The 20,185-nt window shown below is 42.2% G+C and overlaps 1 protein-coding gene across 3 annotated transcripts in view; it reads right to left on the bottom strand.

Moving 5' to 3' along the window:
- Xpo6 (exportin 6) overlaps positions 1 to 20,185 on the bottom strand; it is a 101,514-nt gene that overhangs the window by 16,037 nt on the left and 65,292 nt on the right. For 2 of the 3 annotated variants that reach the window (XM_047533193.1, XM_047533191.1), the window contains 6 exons: positions 14,638 to 14,746; positions 13,073 to 13,165; positions 11,704 to 11,773; positions 7,319 to 7,478; positions 3,950 to 4,042; positions 62 to 206 (listed from right to left, as the gene is read on the bottom strand). In XM_047533193.1, the coding sequence (XP_047389149.1) occupies positions 62 to 206; positions 3,950 to 4,042; positions 7,319 to 7,478; positions 11,704 to 11,773; positions 13,073 to 13,165; positions 14,638 to 14,746 (670 nt within the window). The remainder of the gene's footprint in view (positions 1 to 61; positions 207 to 3,949; positions 4,043 to 7,318; positions 7,479 to 11,703; positions 11,774 to 13,072; positions 13,166 to 14,637; positions 14,747 to 20,185) is intronic. The other variant, XM_047533192.1, reaches the window with a different exon arrangement.

Raw genomic sequence — 20,185 nt, 5'->3', positions numbered from 1 at the left:
AACAATTCATGGACACAAGGACAGAGAACAGATACAAGGTGTAGTCTTCACTCTTTCAAACCTTGGTGCTGATAAGAGGCGTGATGGCATCCATGGTGGTGGAGACGAGTGTCACAAACTGCTGTGTGTTCTGCCGATGGGCTTCACTGCAGTACTGTGCTAACCAGTGGGAGTAGGCCTGGAGAGCAGCCAGAGACTGAGCATGCCTGCGAAAAGGCAAGAAAACGCGATCCAAAGGGTCAGGTGAACAAACGTTAGCACAGACTTGTTCCCACAAGAGATAAGAATTCCACCCACTAGCTGGGCGCATCATGGTGCACATGCCTGTAATCCCAGCTACCTGGGAGGCCAAGGCAGGAGGATCACAGGTTTACAGCCAGCCTCAGAAACCTAGTGAGACCCTAGACCCTGTCCCAAACAAAAAATAAAAAGAACTGGGGATGTAGCTCCATGGTAAAGTACCCCTGGGCTCAAACATCAGTACAAACAAACAAACAAACAAATGGAAATCATTTACCTGTTTATAGGACCTATAAACTAAACATGAGTCATGTGCATATGGCCATCACTGCCTAGAACACAGATGACAGTAAATGTCTCTGACACACATGAGCTCACTTGAAAGGATCGTAAATTATAGGGACAAAATCAACCCACTTAAGTGATAAAGTGTTAAATTTTAGAACTTGTAAAATTTAACATCCATAGCTGCAGATTCAGGTAAGTACTAACTACTATAGTTTTATAAATAAAGCTTTGATGTGAGATTCCAAGGTTTAAGTTTCCATCACACCATACATCAAACTAGAGAATAACTGAGGTAGCAAAGATTGTTTGGTTTCTACCAAGGATGTATTGTATCCGACATGTAATAAAATATACATCACAAAGCTCATAATTCACCCAAGAAAATAAGCCACACACACACGAGAGACAATTGGGGAAATGTGAATATGGATTATCAAATTATATTACTGTATCCATTAAAATTTTTAAGTGTTAACAATGGTATTATGGTTATGCAGGAGAATGACCTCATTCCTAGGAAACATGCTAAAGGATTTATGGGTGAAATGACATGTTATCTGCAATTTACTTTCAAATGGCTCAAAAAAAAAAAAAAAAACCATTTATTCTGTTTTTACCATATTTCATAAGTTTGAACTTTATCAAAATAAGAAGAAAAGGTACAAAGTACCCTAAGTAAAATAACAGATAGCCAATTGGGAGTTTGAAATTCATAGAGACCAAGAAGTTACTTTATGTTTTATATTCAGAATCTATTGATCATTTTACCTGGAGTTCTAAGCACCAAAACTAAATAGGAAGGACATCAAAGTCAGACTTTGAAATCTAAGAATTTCAGTCAGTCTAGCACATTTGGGGCTTCTTAACAGCTGAAAAAAGGGGGCCCTCAAACTTCCTGAAACTGTAAGCTGTGGTGTTCATGAGCAAACTGGCATCCCCCAGCAGATGCACCCCAGCTTTCTCTAATTCTCAAAGAGGAAAGCAACAATTAAGCGAGAAAAGTTTAAAACCATAGTAAATAAGATTCTTTTTTAATTTCACTTGTTTAATTTGCAGCTCAAGAGTGCTCTACAACAGGAACCAGCAGTCTTCTCTCTGTGTAAAAACTGCAGCGTACCTGCTTTAGGCTTCGCAGGCCACATACTGTCTCACAGTTCAACTCTGCTGCCACAGATGATATGCAAATGAAAGGGCATGGCTGTGTTCCAATAAAACTCACATTTAATGAAAAGGAAATCACAGGAGGCCACTGTTTTGGACTAAGCTCCTGCACCAGGCTAAAAACCATAATGCAGTCACTCAAGTTCAAGTTCCACATCACCAGGCTGAAACTAAGCTATTTACCTGCCAGTCCTAGAATTCAGGATTAGGTAGAACAGTCAAATTCCCCAAACAAGTTGGTTTCAAATGGCATGAAAATCAAGTCTCTCTGCCTTAAATTTTACACAAAAAAGGTAACCTGAAGTGAACTAAGCAGTTATGTTTCTATTGTTCTGTCTTCTTTGTTCCCAATTTTACAGGACAGTAACTTCGAAATGACCAAGCCACTTTCTGTTTTTTTGTTGTTTCTTTTCTTCAATCCTTTCTGTCTACAAAACCAGTGTTCTCTGCTTAGCTCACTGGAACACTTATTTTATGGAATTAAGTATGGCCTGAGTCCAGAATCCAAAACAAGCAATTAAGATCTTTAAATTATCGTCAACCTGTCCTCTGAAACATGTGGTAGCTGCCGATGCCTGCTCTAGTCTAGTGCAAGCCTTCTGAGCAGTGCAGTCTCTGGGACAGGGCCCATCTCCAGTTCTCATCCCTCCCATGTCACTCTCCTGATGGCTTCCCGTGGCTATAGCTCCTCAAAGTGTGGTCATGAGATAAGAATTTGGGGGTATAGAGAAAGAAAGATGAACCAAGTCTTAAAAGAGAAGCGCCCATAGAACTTTGGAATGCAGAACAAGCAGGTCCTAAGCAATCCAGTCAGAGTCCTTGGTCCTCCTTGTCTGCAGAAAGCACCATGAGTCAAAGGCCAGGACCCCACCTCAGCCCAGCACTGAGCCCCTGTTCCACTGTATTAACACCCAGTCTGAGGGGCGCCTCGCACTCTCCCCCTTCAACAGTGTGAGCCTTGCTTTCCTAAATGAATCTGCAGGGCTCGGTATCTGAGGCCAGCTCAGATACTTTTCCTTCACATAGTCAAGGAACCTGTGGTTCTGAGTTGAGGTTCCCTTCTCCAGGGTCTCCTTGGACACTCCCTGGATGTCAACTTTCAAAACAATCTGAAGTTCTTGTTTAATATGCAAATATCAAATAAATGCCTACACTATCCTACCAAAATCAGAATCTCTGAAGAAATGCGTTCCCCAAGTATTCTGCTGTACCTTTCAGGGATGTTATAATACGTGTGTTTTGGTTTTATCCATTAGAGCAATGAGAGTATCTTTGTTTAAAAATATTTGGCCTTTTGTCCTGGGTTCCTCCAACGGCTTCCCAGTTGTGAAAGACAATCTTCTTCTGTTATTTATAACAAGCCTTCTCAAATATCCCTGAGCATATGTCAGTAAGGTGATTTCTGGAAAGTCCCTAGATGGGCACAGGATGGAACCTAGTTGTCAAGGGAACCATTTGCTCAGAGGGTTGAAGCTCTGAGCCTCACCCACTAACCTCTGGGGTGGGGAGAGGGAGTGGAGGTCACTCTGAGGATTCAAACACTCACACCTCCTAATGAGGTTCCCATAAAAACCCAAAAGCACTGCGTGGGGGCTCTACCAGCTTCTAGAGAACCAAATGCCTGGAGGCTCTCGCAGGGAAGCTGTGCTCCTCCCCATCCAGTGTTTGCTGGTAAATTTTGTAATGCCCTGTACAAATAATCCAGTAGCCTAAGTGTTTCCCCGAGTTCTGTGACCCACACTAGGCAGATTCTGCAAACCAGAAGAAGGTGGGGGAACCACAACTTACTGCCAAGTTGGGCAGAAGCACAGGAAGACAACCTGGGGCTTGTCTCTGGCATTGGAAAGGAGGACAGGGAGGAGACAGTCCTGGGAACCGAGTTCACCTGTGGGATTTGACACCATTTCCAGGTGATATCAGACTAAATTAAATTCTGAGGAGAGCCAGCTGGTTTCTGCTGCTTGCTGAATGGAAGCATCTGGAATGAAGACTGCTATTTGTCCACAGGTCTCAGTTTCAATGAATGGGCTATGCACAGGACGACATTCTTGGCATTTGAGGAGCCCGTCCCTTCTGGCCCTTCTCCTGCCGTAGCGTGCTCACAGCCACTCCTGCAGCCCTACACCCCAGCAATCCCTCCTCTCTAGGGCCAGAGTCCCATCCCCCCTTCTTGCAGCAGCTGTCCTGCTCCTGTTTCCTACAGAGTGACCTGGAGTAAGAGGGGCCCCGAGAAGGCACAGACCCCGAGCTCCACACTTACACGTCAATGAGGTCAGGCTTCAATACCGATGGCACAGCTGTTTCAATGTTGTACAGTTTTATCTGAGACCCGTACAGAGTGACCTTGACCAACCTGGTGGCAAAGAGGCAGGTAAGAAAGAGCAGCTTAGGAACCAAAATGGACAAAACTAGCAAGGCATCAACAAAGAGAAGCCCCAGGAGAGGACTGTTTTTCCACATCAAAAAAGAAATTAACATCAGACCTTCAATTTTTTTTCCCCAAGAAAATAATCTGGGATGTCCATGAAGATTTATATAACGAGGATACTTACTAAAGCATCATTTACATTAAAAACAAATCTCCATCACAAAGGATATAATATGATGGGATATATTCACGAAAAACCATGCCTAGAAGTATAAATGCCATACGTTCAAGGTATTCAAAACGTAAGGCTCTTATGTACCCCCCACACACACACACAAAATATCCTAATTTTGTTTTCAAATGTGTATCTATTAAGAAAGTCAGAATGTGCTCTTGGCACTACCTACTTTAGGGGTAGGATGGAGTAGGTAGATTATGGATGATTTTTTTCCCCTCTACTTTTCTGTATTTCCAAATGGTCTACAATAAATATGTAATGCTTTTATAAATGAGAATTAAAAAAATTTTTTTTAAAGCAGGCTTCTTCTATTGACAATTTATCTACATAGATTGACAAAGACCTTGCTATAAAATCTGTAAGGTTCAAACCAATTCAGATTTTACTGAAAATTTTGTTTGTTTGACTATGGTGCTAAGGATAGAACCCAGGGCCCTTGCACATACTAGGCAAGTTCTCTACTGCTGAACCACACTCCCATTCTTTTAAAATTATTTTCAGATGTTTCAGATGGATGTACATATAACAAAGAAAATGCAGCAAAATGTCCACTGCAGAATCAGGGTGGTAGGTAGAGATATGGGTATTCCCTGTACAAGTCTCTCAACTTTTCTGAAGAGGTGAAAATGTTTATGATAAAACATTGGAGGAAAGAGAATGGAGCAAATGTTTCTAGGGTAAACCAAGGTGTTCTAAAGTCTAAGCAAGACCATGGGTTGCTTAAGGGCTCACTGTATATAAATGACCATTAACCATAGTAACCAGCAGCCAGCTCCATTAGAAAATGGGAAGCGCCTCTCTCCCCAAAGAGGAAAGGCAGGCCTCTGCGTGAAGGGGAACCCACACACTGCCTAGGCGCCCTAGGCCTACTCTGTGTGGAAACCTGGGCACGCGCTACAAATACCAGCTGCCTGGTCCCACCCAACACGCAGATTCTGCGGATGTGAAGAGGGGTCTGGAAAGCAGCATCTTTACAAAGCATCTAGGACTGATGCATGAAGGCCCACACTGGAAAACATTCCTCTCTGACAGGAGAAAACGTAGGACTTTATTCCAAGCAAAAAACCACAAACTGTTCAGGACTGGAGAGCAGTCAAGAAAGTGAGGGTGAAGAGCCAAGTTCTTCATCTGAAGCTCTAGAAAGTGCGGGTAATAACTGGAATCGAAACTTCCCTATCAGTAAGCACTGTACAATGTGCAACTCCTGTTTCACACTAAAAATGGACTTCTAAATGTGTCTTTTAACACATCTGCTTCACGGTTTTCACATTAGGTTTGTTCTATGTAACCTATAAGTGAAAACACTGCTAATCACACCAAGTAGTAAGATCCTGTGGCCACAGAAGAGCCTTCTCTCACACTTTGTTCTATATAAAGACAAAACAGTGAGCAACTCTAGGCTTGCAATCCTAAGCAGTGCAGAAAGATGTATAGATAAGGACTTACAAAATAATGACTTGGATCTCTGCCAATCATCTCACTACACAGTAAAGATAACGTGACAGACACATTATTGACTGCTTATAGAGTACTGACAGCAGTATTGACTACTTACAGAGTAAATTCAATGTGTCTTATCCCCACTAAACATCAGTGCAAATGGGCCTCATACAGGAGAAAGACGACAAACTCTGGAAGTGGAAATGCTGTAGAATGGAAAGAGCTCGACAGCTGGAGCTAGAATCCCTCTTGTGAGCCATGTGCACTAAGGTATTTGCCACCTCTGAGCCACAGTTGACTCACCAGTAAAATGGCCTGGTCTCTCAAGTAAAGACTTAAATAACATAAAAATTGAAAAAAAAAAAAAATTTCTTTTTAAAACTTCCTACTATTGGATGCTTTTATTATTATATTATCAATATTTATTTATTTAATATTGGCAATTGACTAAATTCAGGGGCATTTTACTACTTAGCTACATCATCAGTCCTTTTTATTTTGAGACAGGGCCCACAGAGTTGCTGCAAGTCTCACTACATTGCTGAGGCTGGCCTCAAACTTATGATCCTCCTGCCTCAGTCTCCCAAGTCACTAGGGTTACAGCATGCCTATAATAGCCATCACAACCAGCCTATTATAAATTAACATTCATCTGCCTTTAAAGGGGTTTAAATTGTTAGTTATCTCTGCTTTTTAAAAAATTTTTAAATTTTATTTGTTCTAATTAGTTGCACATGACAGTAGAATGCATTTATACATTTTGATAAATAGAGTGTAATCTCTGCTTTTAAGCTAAAATGTAACAGTTCAAAATCTGGTATGCAGGTAACTAAGCTCTTTGTGCTCAGTCTCCCTGTGTCTTACAGCTATAAGGAAATGCACCAAGGAAAGCAGTAGGTGCTGGGTTTCAGGTTGGACCACATCCACCAGTTGGATCTAAACAATTCACCAGTTATCCTGAAATGATCTAAATCTCCTCTTGCTTACATCTGGCTTTTTAGTGTACAGTGTGTACAGAGGACCAGGTAGAAAAAAATGCAGCTGGGAACACTGCTTCAAGGAACCCCAGGGGAGGCTGTAATAAAAGGAGCCTGTTGGTGAAAGGCTGAAACCAACCCTCAGGCCAGGCCTCGAGGCCGCCCACCCAGCTTTAACTCCTTAGGATCCTAATGGGATGAGACCAACCAGGAAAAGTCCCATACCTCTTGTATCTGGCTCTTAGGATAGTGATGTTGTCCCCTTAATGTGGCTTGATCCTATGAGTAAAGACATGGGGACTGACCTGCTCTGCTTTCCTCTGAGTTCAACCCTATCTCTACATCTATATACAAGACAATCAATAAAAATAACAGCTATGGTTAGGAACTGTTGTTAGATGCTGTGCTAAGGGCCTTATCTTCTCACAATAAGCCTCTAAGAAACTACCCCCACTCCACTTTACAGATGAGGGGCCTGAGTTCAGAGAGGCTGACGTACATGTGGCAGAGCTGATGGGACCGGATGTGGCAATAAGCCGCCCCGCCCGCAGGTGGGTGAAACAGCTCTGGAGAAGGATCGGCCCCACGGCAGGACAGCCAGCCTACCTCTCCACCACCGTGAGGGCATCACTGAACCTCGCAGCGAACACATCCCCGGTGAAGTACTCGGCCAGGCGGCCCACAGCCTGCAGCAGGGAGCTCAGGTCGCGCAGGGAGCAGTGCAGCCGCCGGCAGTCGTTCTCTGCCGTGATGTTCAACCTGTGTCCTGCAACACAACACCTTGGGTTTTCACAGGAAGGACGCACTTTAGTGTCCAGATCAGTCGCGTGGGGCCAACCCACAACTCCAGTACCAAGCAGCGAAACCGGGCCCAGCTCCACTTGCCTCAGTATGGGGGAAGGACTATCCAATGTGATGGCTACCCTGAATAAGAAAGAACTGGTGATTTCCTAAGACCTGGAAGTTTCTTGTTTTACATATGTTCACCCAGGACGGGTGCTAAGGTGAAGGACAAAACATTCTTTATTAGTGAGGAGAGGGATCCCTGCCCTTTGGATCCCTCTCCACACTAATGCCCACAAAGCAGAGAATAGTAGGAACCCGCAGGCTGAAGGCGAGACCATGGGGACTGCTACTCAGTCACACGGGGGAGGCAGGTGGGCAGTAACAGTAGCTCCAGCCCTGGGCCCTTGGATCCCACAGCTCCCTCCCTCAGTCACCTCAGGCCTTTACCTCTGTCACTGACCCTCTTCCCCCAGAACTCTACAACCAACTACAAGCCATGAAGCCCCTCATGGTGAAGGGCCACACCCAGCAGCCAGCACAGTGCCTTGTACCAGTGAGTGACCATAAATGTATGAGTGTCTGGATACAACAGATGGCCATCTAGAGCAAGACAGGGGTTTCCAGGAATTTGCCTTCCTCACACTGTCCCTCAAGTGTTCGTTCCTGCTACTTAAAGGTGAATATGGACAGGCAGCACCTACGCAGAGGAAGCCAGCGTGGCAGACACATACCTAGCGATGTCCTGGACCTACACCCACATCAGGGTGATGAGGCCAGCAGTCGTGCCTGTGACAGCCACCAAAGGGAGGCAAGTCTGGAAAGGGGGACACTCTGGCCAGGGTGTTGTCACAGGGGGTCAACATCCCAAAGAACAGGAAAATGAAAGAAAGAAAAACTCAAGGAAGGGCATTATAAGGAGAGAGCCAGTGACAAAGCTCGGCTCTGACCTGCCCTCCCTTGAAGGTAAGACTACAAATCAAGTCAAAGCCTGCTAACACACCATGGGAAGACAGGTGACATCCTTGCAAACCCCCTTTGGGCTGAAACACAGATTTGGGTCCCTTCCATTTCCCCTGCCGCCCTCCTCTGAAAATGTCTGCCCCATTCTGTCCAGCAAAGCACAACACCTAGAATGCAAGAGCGCCTGGAAGTGCTATGTGTGCATCTTAAACTATTAGTTTAAACCACATGAAACGGGTATTTGACCATTTCTGACTGAACAAAAGTGCATTCCAGAGAATTCAATTAATACATATGTGCCAATTACGGTTCACATTCATCAAAATTACAGGTTCTTTTTTGTTCCACTTGCAAGGCAGATAAACACACAAGCAGGACATACCCCAAATCAAATTCTCTGCTCCAGAAACTTACTGTGTCCCCCACCACTAGAATCACACAAAGCACCAACTAAACTGGAGGGGGAGTGAAAGCTGCTCATTCCTACCCACATTTTCTGCCATTTGACTAAGGCTTAGATTGCTACCCTCCAAAGCACAGAACGTCTGTAAAACAGAAGCTCCAGATGAAAACACTGCTATGCACAGACTCATGCAGAGGCTTTTTAAATATTCTATCTCCCATAAACAAAGTCATCTGGAAGCAGTATAAATGTGCTTCCAGAACAGCTCCATGGCCATCCCTGCCAGGGAGGGTGAGGGTCGTCGTGTTAAGCACAGCATAATGTTCTCATTTTGGGGAGGTGAGGGAGAGCAGAGGTATGAGAACCAGCATCTGAGGAATTCCACCTGGAGAGAACAAACAAATCATAAATGAACCCAAGCGGAACAAAGAATAAGTAGAAATCTTACATACTGTAGATAAGACAATCTCTCTGGCAAGAAAACTTGCATGGCTAACCAAAAAAGTCAAAGGGTCACTCAGCTGAAACACCGTCTCAGTGAGGAGGATCTCAATGAGCAGCAGAGGCCAAATATACAACAGATATAAAGAGAACAACCAATGAGAAGGTTTTGTAATCCACAAACAGTAGGAAAGGCAGAACAAAGGATGACCTGCCAGAGCATGAGGCACACAGTAACTGATATGCCACATGGACATGACATGGTCTGCCTGGTCTTTACTGTGGAAGCAAGAAGATAAGCAGTCAGAGGGTGACAGTAATCACCGCAAACCTTCTCAATCTGAACGCTCCAACAAGATCAAAGGGAAGCTGGGTGACACCCTACAGCTTTCACTCTGGACCATACCCAGTGGTCACAGTACCAGAAGAGGGGAAGAGCTGTGGCTGACTCCCACCCACACAAATTCCAAAGACCCAAGAAGGAAGGGCTAGGCTAAAGGTAAATGCAAATGAAAGGAAGGGGCCATCACCTGTCCGCTGAGAGGCAAGGAGGTTGTTTGAGGAGGTAAGTGGCCATGGGGACCAGGGAACACACTGTGCTCAACAGTTCCACTTTTTTAATAGCCTCTGCACTGGAGACTTGGCTTTTGAGCCACTAAGACATGGGGGAATGCCCTGTCATGGATAAGAAAGCCCATTTTAAAACTAGGAAGTGTTTCTCTAGCCCGAGAGGTTTTGCACTAGAGTATGCACCAAGGATCAGTACTGAGAATGAGATTTATAAATGATCTGGAAGAGCCAAGTGCTCTGTGAAATTGCCAGTAAATGGGCTGCAATGAGGACAGGTAGATGATATTTGATTTAAGGGAAAAAATAAATCAGATTATCCTTCTAGAACGGGAAACTCTTGAGTTGTCAGTTGTCTCAGAAAAAGGATTTAAGACTCACTGCAGATTTTCATTTCAAGACAGATTCAATATAATGTAAAAAGTCAACTATAACTATGAACGGGAAACTTGGGGGTACATGCTTAATTTTTTTGAATATATCAAGAATGTCTTTAGGATCCAAAGTATATTCTAATTTGAATAAAAGTACTGAGGAAGAGAACACCTGGGCACATTAGTCCCAAGAATGAATTCTGGAAACATCTATAGCATTTATACACAGTCAAATGATTTTCATGAGTTGACAATATGATTTATGGGCATGTTTGTTTTGAAAAGTAACTTTTTAAAGAGTTATATGTCAGCTGTTCTACCCCATTTACAAAGCTGGGCCTGGCCTTGGGGCACACGGTGTCCCATCAACCTCCTAGGGCCCACTGGATTATTTAGAAGCCAATATAATCATGGAAACAAGCCATCACCAGCCACCAGGAAGGGCAGCCTCAGAAAGGGCCTCCCCGGAGGCTCTGCCATAAATAACATGCACACCCAAGAGATGGCTGCTCTCCAGACAGCTTGGTGCCACACTGAACAACAGTGGCACTACAGAGGGGCAGGCAGTAGGCCAGGCCAGGGCCAGAGGTAACTCCTGTAAGAAAATGCCATGCAAGAGAGAGAGCAGGGTGGAATGGTGTAGAGGACATGCAGGGCAGGGGGCTGGAGACGGCACGTGGGACTTAAAGTTACGTGTGCATGCAGCTGGCAAAAAAGAATGCCACTCATGTCAATGTCTTATCATAGATAACAGTTGTATTATCTTGGGACTAGCGTTAACCAGCTATGAGACTTTGGGTAAAATAATCTCTGAACATCAGTGACTTCTCCTGTAAAACGCAGACACCTCCAGGACAGTTGAGGGAATTAACAGTGCCTGGCATCTAAGGAGTGCTCAACAAATGGAGGCTTTTATTCTATCAGCAAAATAACAAGTACTAAGTATACATCCCAAGCAAGTGAGCACTCTAAATGCAGCCTGAAGCTTTCCAGCAGGCTTGTAGGAGCACCTCCCAGGCCACTGCAGCAGGAGAGCTCCTGAGCCTGCCCTCGCTTCCACCGTGACCCTGCCTACTCTGATCCACTCCCGTCTTTCTGATTCTACAAACCAGAGAAGGAGCACATCTCAGGGAAGTCCAAGGTCACTTTCTTTTGAGCATATTTGCTATTTTAAAGGACATAAGGAAATATTCTCAGGATTTTAGTAAGTTCTACCTCTGTTCCAAATTAGCTTCTTTTCCAAATGCTCCCTTGGAATACAATGTCATAAACTCATCATTTGCCTCCCCGCAGCTTCACTGTATCATGAGTTTTATAAGCGTTCTGTTTAGAAGCAGGGAGAAAAGCGGAGAGGAGGCACAGCAGTGGAGAAGTCACGCACGACAGCAAAGGCAGTGGGAATGAACTATTGGTCCAATTTTTTAAATGTCTGATTTCATTAGAAATAAAAACCTGGTTACCTGACCCTGAAGTAACTATAAACTGCTGTAATCCCAAATACACTTCTAAATTGTCCTGGAGAACTGGGAACTGAAAACAAAGAAACAAAGTTTAAAAAAATAAAATCAAATGCACAGTTTAACAACATTTTAACAGTAAAACCTAAGTGCCTATGGCGAAAGGGACAGGATCGAAGACTTTCTCCAAGAACATTTACATACAGCCAAGACAAGATGACTCCCTTCATACTTACCCCCCATACCAATACGGTGGTTTCTATGGCTGAAACCACCCATTAATATACAAAACGAGAAACAAGGAAGAAAACAAGATATCTGTTTATTGTTTTCTTAAAACAAAGGATGCTGGGGCATGACTATTATATCCAAGCAGAGAATATAAAACCCCTAAATGATCCATCCCTTCTAGAGCTCTAAGCCAGGGGTATGTCTCCCTTCAAATCTAAGGGAACCTCTTCCCTTGAGAGAAATATCAGGGGGGCTGGGGAGATAGCTCAGACCGTAGAGTGCTTGCCTTGTAAGCACAAGGCCCTGGGTTCGATCCCCAGCACCCAAAAAAAAAAAAAAAAAAAAAAAAAGAAATATCAGGTATACCTTGTTAAAGAACATGAAAAGATGGGCCAAATTATTTTGAAGTCAGTTTCCCTTGTTTATATAGCAGACAAGACTTCATACTCAGAGATGGATCCTTCTTTGCAGAGCTGCTACATGCATCATTAGGATAAAAACAAGGCTTATATGTGCCTGAGAGGGGCAGACAGCAAAGCAAAATGGCACTTTTCATAAGACACAATACTGCCGGGCTATATACGTAAAAGCTGAACCAGGAAGTTATCTTGCCTTTGAATAAGAGATGAATTTGATGAAACCTCTTCAAATAACAAGCACTACTCGGTAGGTGCAACAGGTCCTTATGACTAAGGACACCAATATACAAACACAGGCAGAAAGTGCTAGCAATTAGCCCACAATTAGCATTTGATTGTGTTACAGAGGCTAGCTTTTCAGCAATGTCACTTTTAAAATGTCACTCTCTGTGTGGTCCAACCACCTTCGAACTTTCAATGAAGGAATTAAGACAACAGTAAAATTCATCCAAGACTAAACAGGGCTTCTAAAAGTTGGCTTAAAATAGTTTGCAACATTGTTAACATTTGTTAAATTTGAGGGTTGGTTATGGGAGTTATTCTTCATATGTGTGTATGTTTGTGTATGTGTATATGTGTGTATACATATGGTTTTTTTTTTTTTTTTTTTTTTAAGAGAGTGATAAAGAGGAGAGAAAGGTACAGACAGGTAAGTAAAAAAGCCAGGCTACAGATATAGGCAAGCAATTAGACTCTTCATTCCCCTTCCTACGGTGAGTTACCAGAGTTGAGAAGGCATGTGTGGGAAGGAGCTCCATCACTTTGGCCACGACCTCCAAGCTCTGACGTAAGTACCGCTGCCACTCTGTCTGCTGCTGTGGGGAAACAAAGGAAATCAGTTCTCCCAGACAGAATGAATCCTGCCATCTTCCTTGCCAATCTCCCTTTTGCCTCAAGCTCACTCTCAAACAAAATTCTGAAGAAATGAAAAATAACAGAACCAGGTCAAGCTATAATTATTTTTTTATCCAATGAATTTATTTCATAACAAGTTATTTTGTCAGAAAGAAAATGATACCTTCTGAGACAGTCCATTACCATGTATCTGTACATACACCTGACTATCTCAGTGTCACCAATGTGTGGCCCAGAGGGGCAGCATCTCTCCCAAGGGCCTGTCAGCAATGCAAACTCTCTAGCCCCTACCCAGAACCCCCAAACCAGCATCTGTTTTAAACAAGCTGTTCCAGTGATTTTTACCCATGCTAAAGGTTAAGAAGCAGTAGCCTAAATCAGTTAATAAGAAAGGAAACCTGGGCTGCGGACATAGCTCAGTTGGTAGAGTGCTTGCTTCACGTGCACAAGGCCCTGGGTTCAATCCCCAGGCAAAAAAAAAAAAAAAAAAAAAAAAAAAGAAAGGAAACCCAAGTTTACCAAGCATCCTCTGTGTCTCCAGCACGCAACCAGTCCTTCCCTATGTGCTGCCTCTCATAATTGTCAACACAAGTCAGTAAGACAAGCCATTCCCCTTTGGGAAGATAAGGATAAATATGGCTCCGAGAAACTCAATACCAGACCCTCCATCTGCTCCTTGCCCAAGGCTGCAGAGATTCAAATCCAGGCCATCTGGTTCCAAGCAGAGCACCCTTTTTCCCCCAACATAAGCATGGCTAGCCTCAAGGTCCTCAGCACCATCACCACTCTAACTCAAAAACAACACAAGTACTTGAACATCTAAAGTGCCTGCTAAGAGGAAGGAGGACTGGGGTTGTGTCCTTAGAAGACATATTCCTTATCAATGTTGAACACACCAGCATCAATACCTTCACGATTACATCAGAATAGATGAACTTAAGCTGCAGAAGTAGCTCAGTGGTAGAGCACTTGCCTAGCATGCACAAGGCCCTCAATTCCATCCCCAAACTGCAAACACAAAACAAAACCAGCCATACAAAATATACTCAAAACAGACTTCCTTTCATCTAGCCTCATCATTTAAATGTCTCTTAAACTACTTCCATCATTATCCAGTCAGATACTCTTTGTCAGACCTGCTTCAAAGTCTAGTTAAGTGACTACAAAGGGAAAAGCAAGGCAGGGGAAGTAAGAAGAGTACAGAGTTCTCACTAAGCCACTTTTCATCATACATCTGCTTTCTCTAGTTGCATGTCTAGTTCATACAGAAACAAATGCCTGTACAGCAATTTTTACAAAGACCAGTAAGAGATATAAGAATTTAAAATGTACAATTCAGTTGGTAACAGTGCTCTGGTGTAAGAATTCTCCAAAGCTCCAAGTCTCCATGCACATGACAATGATCAAAGGTCAATTAGGGCACGTCGCTTACATCATCATCCAGAGTCTCATCGTCCAACTCCTCCAACTGGGCCTGGTTGTATCTGAACTGGATTCGATTCAACACCTCCGTGAGCAAGAGGACCAGGGCATCTTCGTACCTATGTGGGAGGGAGAAACTCAACATCAGGTGAAAGGAAGCCCTAATCCAGGATTTCAAAAAGTCCTCTAGCACTATGAAGGGAATGATGCCCACTGGACTACCACATGCAAGAAGCTCTAAACTCCCAATGCTTCCGTTTATGGGTCAGTAAGGACATGGAGAGTGGAACAAGAGCAGGGTTATTTATTTACCTAACTACCATATATCTTCATTAGCTATTACATAATGTCATTCTTTGTGTGTCTTAATGTTTATTATGTCTAAACTAGCCCAGCTCTCTTGTTTATCATTTACACATAATATATCTTTCATTTTTTCACTTCAACCTTTTGTCTGAATCTGCCAATCTCTGCCTTTTAACTGGAGAATTTAATCCATTATATTTAATATAATTACTAATAAGGGAAGACTTATTTCTTCCATTTTGCTATTTAAGTCTTATGTTCCTCAGTTCTTTCACTGTTTCCTTCTTTTGCATTAAATAGATATTTTCTAGTATATCATTTTAAATCTGTTGTCATTTCTTTTACTAATACATTCCTGAAGATTTTTTTTTTTAGCAGTTAACCTAGAGATTATAGGTATTATATATAAATATCAATTAAATAATGATTCAATGCTTTAACAGCTGTGAAGGGTAGGTCATATCCAGACTTTTTTGATGAGGAAACCAGTTAACAAATGTCAAATAAATTGCCCAAGTCACAAAGCTAGCTGGCTACTTTGAACTCGGGTCTCCTGTACTCAAAATCCCATGTTCCTACTAAACAAAGCACCAATGGGCACTAAGCCTGTTCCACCCAACTCCAAAATCTAATCCTCAGTCAATTTTAAGAAAACTCAGAAACTAAAAGCAGCAATGGAAAAGGCCTGGGGAAACCCTGACCCTCTGATCTGTGTCTAACAGTAAATTCTCAAAGAAATGTTCAGATCCCTAGGTTTGCATATTTCCCTTTTGATAAGAACCTAACTCAGATAGCAAGTTATACACAACATTTGCTACCACATGAGCCAACAAACCATTCATTTTCAAAAACAAATATGTTGCCTAAATGCTTGCCTGTCCTGAACTGCTTCAAAGTCTAGTTAAAGTACTGCTCTCACTCACAAAGCAAATCACCTCAACACCAATCTACTCGCCATACTCTGTGATTTCAAGGACTGAGGCTGTGCAATGTACATTTTTCCTCAGCCTGTTAGGTTCTTCCAAAGGAACACTGAGGATGACAGGAAGGCAGGAGGAGGAATAAGGAGACTTCGTTCTTCCTGTGGCCTCACTGTCCTGGCAGTACTGCCCAGCCGTGGTCAGCTGGCAGCTGCAATTGGTTCATTTCCATCTTCATTCCACACTTCAGAACCAGCCTTGCACACACCCTCAGAGGTACCAGCAGCGGCACCTGCTTCTCAAAGGAATGAGCCCATCCTCCACTGGAGGCCCTCCTCGGAAGGCAGCTAGATGGAGCCCACCCCTCTGACTGTGATAAACCCCGATCTCCTTCCTTTGTGCCCCTAGCTTTAGGGGTGGAGCTGCTTCCTGTAGTGACTATCTGTGTACCTCAGTGTTTCCCTTGTGCTTCTTCAGTCCTCTAAAACCTATTAAACCAATCTCCTACATTCAATTCTCTGTTAAAATAATTCTGTGTGCTTTCTGTTTTCCTGAGAGTACCCTAAAATAACACCCAATCTAATCCAGATTGAGTTCAGGAACAAGAAGACAACCAAAGTTAAAACCAAATACAATCCATCTAGTCTAAAAGATGCAACCCAGGAGATAAGACTCTGTAGACAATCTACAGACCATTTACAGATCCTCCTGAAATGGCACATTTCAGAGTCTGATGTGCACAACAGCTCATTTCTTAAAGATAGAAGCTCCACCCATTCACCCCCAATGATTCTGTGAAAATGACTTAACTACCTAACAAGCAGTGGTCCTAGACTAGACCAGCAAGTGATCATGACCCAGGAAAAAAATGCTGGCAAGAAAAATTACCAAAAAAAATGGCAACACCTGTGGGGACAACCACCCCACAGAATGAAAATCCCACTTCAGAAGACTTCACAGGAAGGTAAGATCAAACACTTAGGCTTAGAACTTATATTTGCCACTTGTTCATGACATAAATTCCTAAGTTAACAAAAGTTTCACACTATAAACTGCTATATCAAACCAAAACATTCTCACAGAAAAAAAATCTTCAGACCAGAAGGCAGACAAGAGGATAGACAGATTCTGTTTATGTCATCTATAAAGTCTTTCTGAACAAAAAGGGAATTTAGAGACTCTCTACGTGAAGGATACCTGTAAACTAGACCTCAAATCCTTATTAGCAGTTGGCAATTCTAGATGCCAAAAAGGAAAAAGAAAACCTCATCACTTAGAAAATCAAACCACTAGGAACCATGCTGAAGGGACCACTCTGAGTTCATCCTTTTACAAAATCTACTAACTTATCTTCCAAGGTGTCTGATGAAAGTTGGAGGGGCACAGGGATGGGGCAGGGGCTCTAGCTGCATCCCTGTTCCCATTCTCCCCTTCTTCCTCAGTAAGAGAACAAAAGGCATTGAGGCCAACTGGAAGATGAAATTTCCCAGGCTCCCTTGCAGATAGGGGTTATCAGTGACATAGTAACAGAGGTCACTGGGACTTCTAGGAAAGCTTCTTCCACGTCTAATTCCTAGGTCACGGTTGTGCGTCTGTAGCTTCACCCAACATCCTTCATTGACCACAAGGCAACTGTGGATATGGAAGCCGTTTCTATACCTCAGGCTGGTAGAAAAAAAACAGGCAAAAGGGTCCAGAAAAATCACTTGGTAAGCAAAGAAAAGCAGACATTGACCATTTCTCTAGACAAAGACAACCAACCAAAATGCCCATATCAAGATGTCACAGATGCTGGAATTATCGATGACTTTAATGCAATATTATAACAATCTTCCATGAGGTTCTTTGAATGAAAGGTGTTAGGCTGAACTTCCTCACCCCAATTCATAAGTTGAAGCACTAGAAGTACCCCTCAGTGTGACTATATTTGGAGTCAGGGCTTACAAAGAGATAATAATGGTTAAGTGTGTGTGTGGGGGGGGGGGGGGAGTGACAGGGTAGGATCTTAATCCAATAGGACTGGTGTCCTCATAAGAAGAAACACAAAGGAGGTCTCTTTTTCCACACATGCATAGAAGAAAGGTCACGTGAACACAAGAAAGCAGTCATTTGCAAGCCATCAAGAAAGTTCTAATCAGAAATGAACTGCTGGCCCCCTTACCTTGGACTTCTAGCCTCCAGAAGTAGGAAAAAATAAACTTCCACTGTTTAAGCCACACAATCTGCTATGCCTTTTGTTATGGCAGCCCAAACAGACTAATGTCAAGGCAACTGATATGGAAAAGAACCTTGGGTCTTTAAGAATGAAGGAAAAGCAAGAGAACTGGCAAGAGTCTGGGTAAATAAAGTAGGCTGTTTCTCTGCTCCCAAGATCTTTAAAAGATGGGTGATGAATAAAAGCAAACCTTCAACATTCTCTGATAGGGTTTTCAAAGTTTGTAAATACAAAATATATGAAACCACAAAGTAAAGAAAGGAGGGTAAAAGGAATCTATATGGTGGTAAGATTTCTCTATTAACTGGTATAAAATATTAATTTTTCACGTTAAGAGAATATATATAAAAATTCCCAGAGTAACCACTAAAATATACCCATATGGAGAGTTATGGTCAAACACTAATAGATACATTGAGGAAAACTAAATTCGCATATAACTAACATCATCTCAAAAAACAAAAAAAATGAAGCAGAAACTAATAGAATAGGAAACATAAGTGAATTCACAATTACACTTGCAGAATCTACTTCTAAGTGATAGAACAAGTAGGATAAATAAGACATGTTCAATATTATCAACCAACCTGGTCTGATATTTATAGAAAATTCAACAACAGCAGAAGAACACATCTTTTTTCAGGTGCACAACAAATAATCTGCAAGAAGACTTGAGTAATAAAATGATCCTTAACAAATTTAAAAGACCATATTTACAGACTATAGTAAGACTGAACTAGGAGAGCAACAAAAAGATCTATGGAAAATCCCCCAAAGATTTGGAAATAAGACATATCAAGAGAAATTAGAAAATATTTTTAAATCAAATAAAAATTACATGCAACATTAAAATATGATGGATAAAGCTAATAAAAGCATTAAATGCTTATATACCAAAGGATGAAAACCCTATACTCCTCACAAAGTTCTGGAAGTTAGATAAAATTATCCATATCAAGGTAACTATATAGTAGTTGCCCAATAAATACAAGATGAATAAACAAAGGAGCAAAGAACTCAAAAAGGATATAGGTAACAAACAAAACTCCAAGTCAGAAATGGTGAAAGACAGAAGCATAATCCTGGATGGCTTTTTCAGCTCAATAAAATAACTAAGATCCCATCGTTTGCTCTCTGGGGAAATCTGGGGGATTAATTTCAAAGAAAAGAAAAGAAAAGAAAAGAAAAGAGAAAAGAAAAGAAAAGACAAGAAAAGAAAAGAGAAAAGAAAAGAGAAGAGAAGAGAAGAGAAGAGAAAAGAAAAGAAAAGAAAAGAAAAGAGAAAAGAAAAGAAAAGAAAAGAAAAGAATAGAAAAGAAAAGAAAAGTAAAGAAATAGGATAACATAACGTAATATCTCCTGGCAGGAGCTAGAAGGCCATGTTCTAACCCTCATATACTCCATACATCTAGTCATGTGCAGAGCCAGCACTTCCTCTCTGACACTGAATAATCCACTCCAAAAAGAAAGCAGCACTTTTTCTCATCCACATTTGTTTACAGTGAAATCTAATTAGTCACTCAAAATCCCTGTGCTGGTCGTGGTCAGCACTTGCCAGTATGCTTGTGACAAAGGTTCACAGGACATGACTCAGTAACTTCAGGTTGCTTCACACACACAGGTTTCCTCATCTTCTTGTAAAAGTAAGTTTCTACACTGGTGCCTCCTTCATGCTGGTAAGTGTAAAGAGAAGAGGGAGAGAGAAGAGGGAAGAGGAGCAGTACCATTTAATGAGTACCAGCCACCACCCAAGGCATTTTACACACTTTGGCTTGGCCCATTTTCTCAGGAGCTTGTGAAGGTGCAACCATCCCCCAAGGACAAATGAGGAAAAGAAACCTGAAACCTACACCTTTCCACGTAGGACAGCTCAGAAAGGCAATTAGGACAATCTGTCCCAACAGCAACTTTGTTCAGTGGAATGTTTATCCCTTTAATGCTGCAACTCAAGTACTCTAAAGTCTCCACAGCTCTGATCAAGACACTTAAGCATTCTGAGTAAGGAACATGCAGCGCTCCATCTCCAGGGTCCTAGAACCAAAAATACATCTATGTACATTTGTGCTTCTAAATTTGTAGCTTACAATGCCTTCCACTTTGTTGTGATGAATGATGCA

The sequence above is a fragment of the Sciurus carolinensis genome, chromosome 18, assembly GCF_902686445.1.
Source record: "Sciurus carolinensis chromosome 18, mSciCar1.2, whole genome shotgun sequence".
NCBI lineage: Eukaryota > Metazoa > Chordata > Mammalia > Rodentia > Sciuridae > Sciurus > Sciurus carolinensis.
The sequence above is the reverse complement of the archived record's forward strand: the minus strand, read 5'-3'. Positions and strand labels throughout refer to the sequence as shown.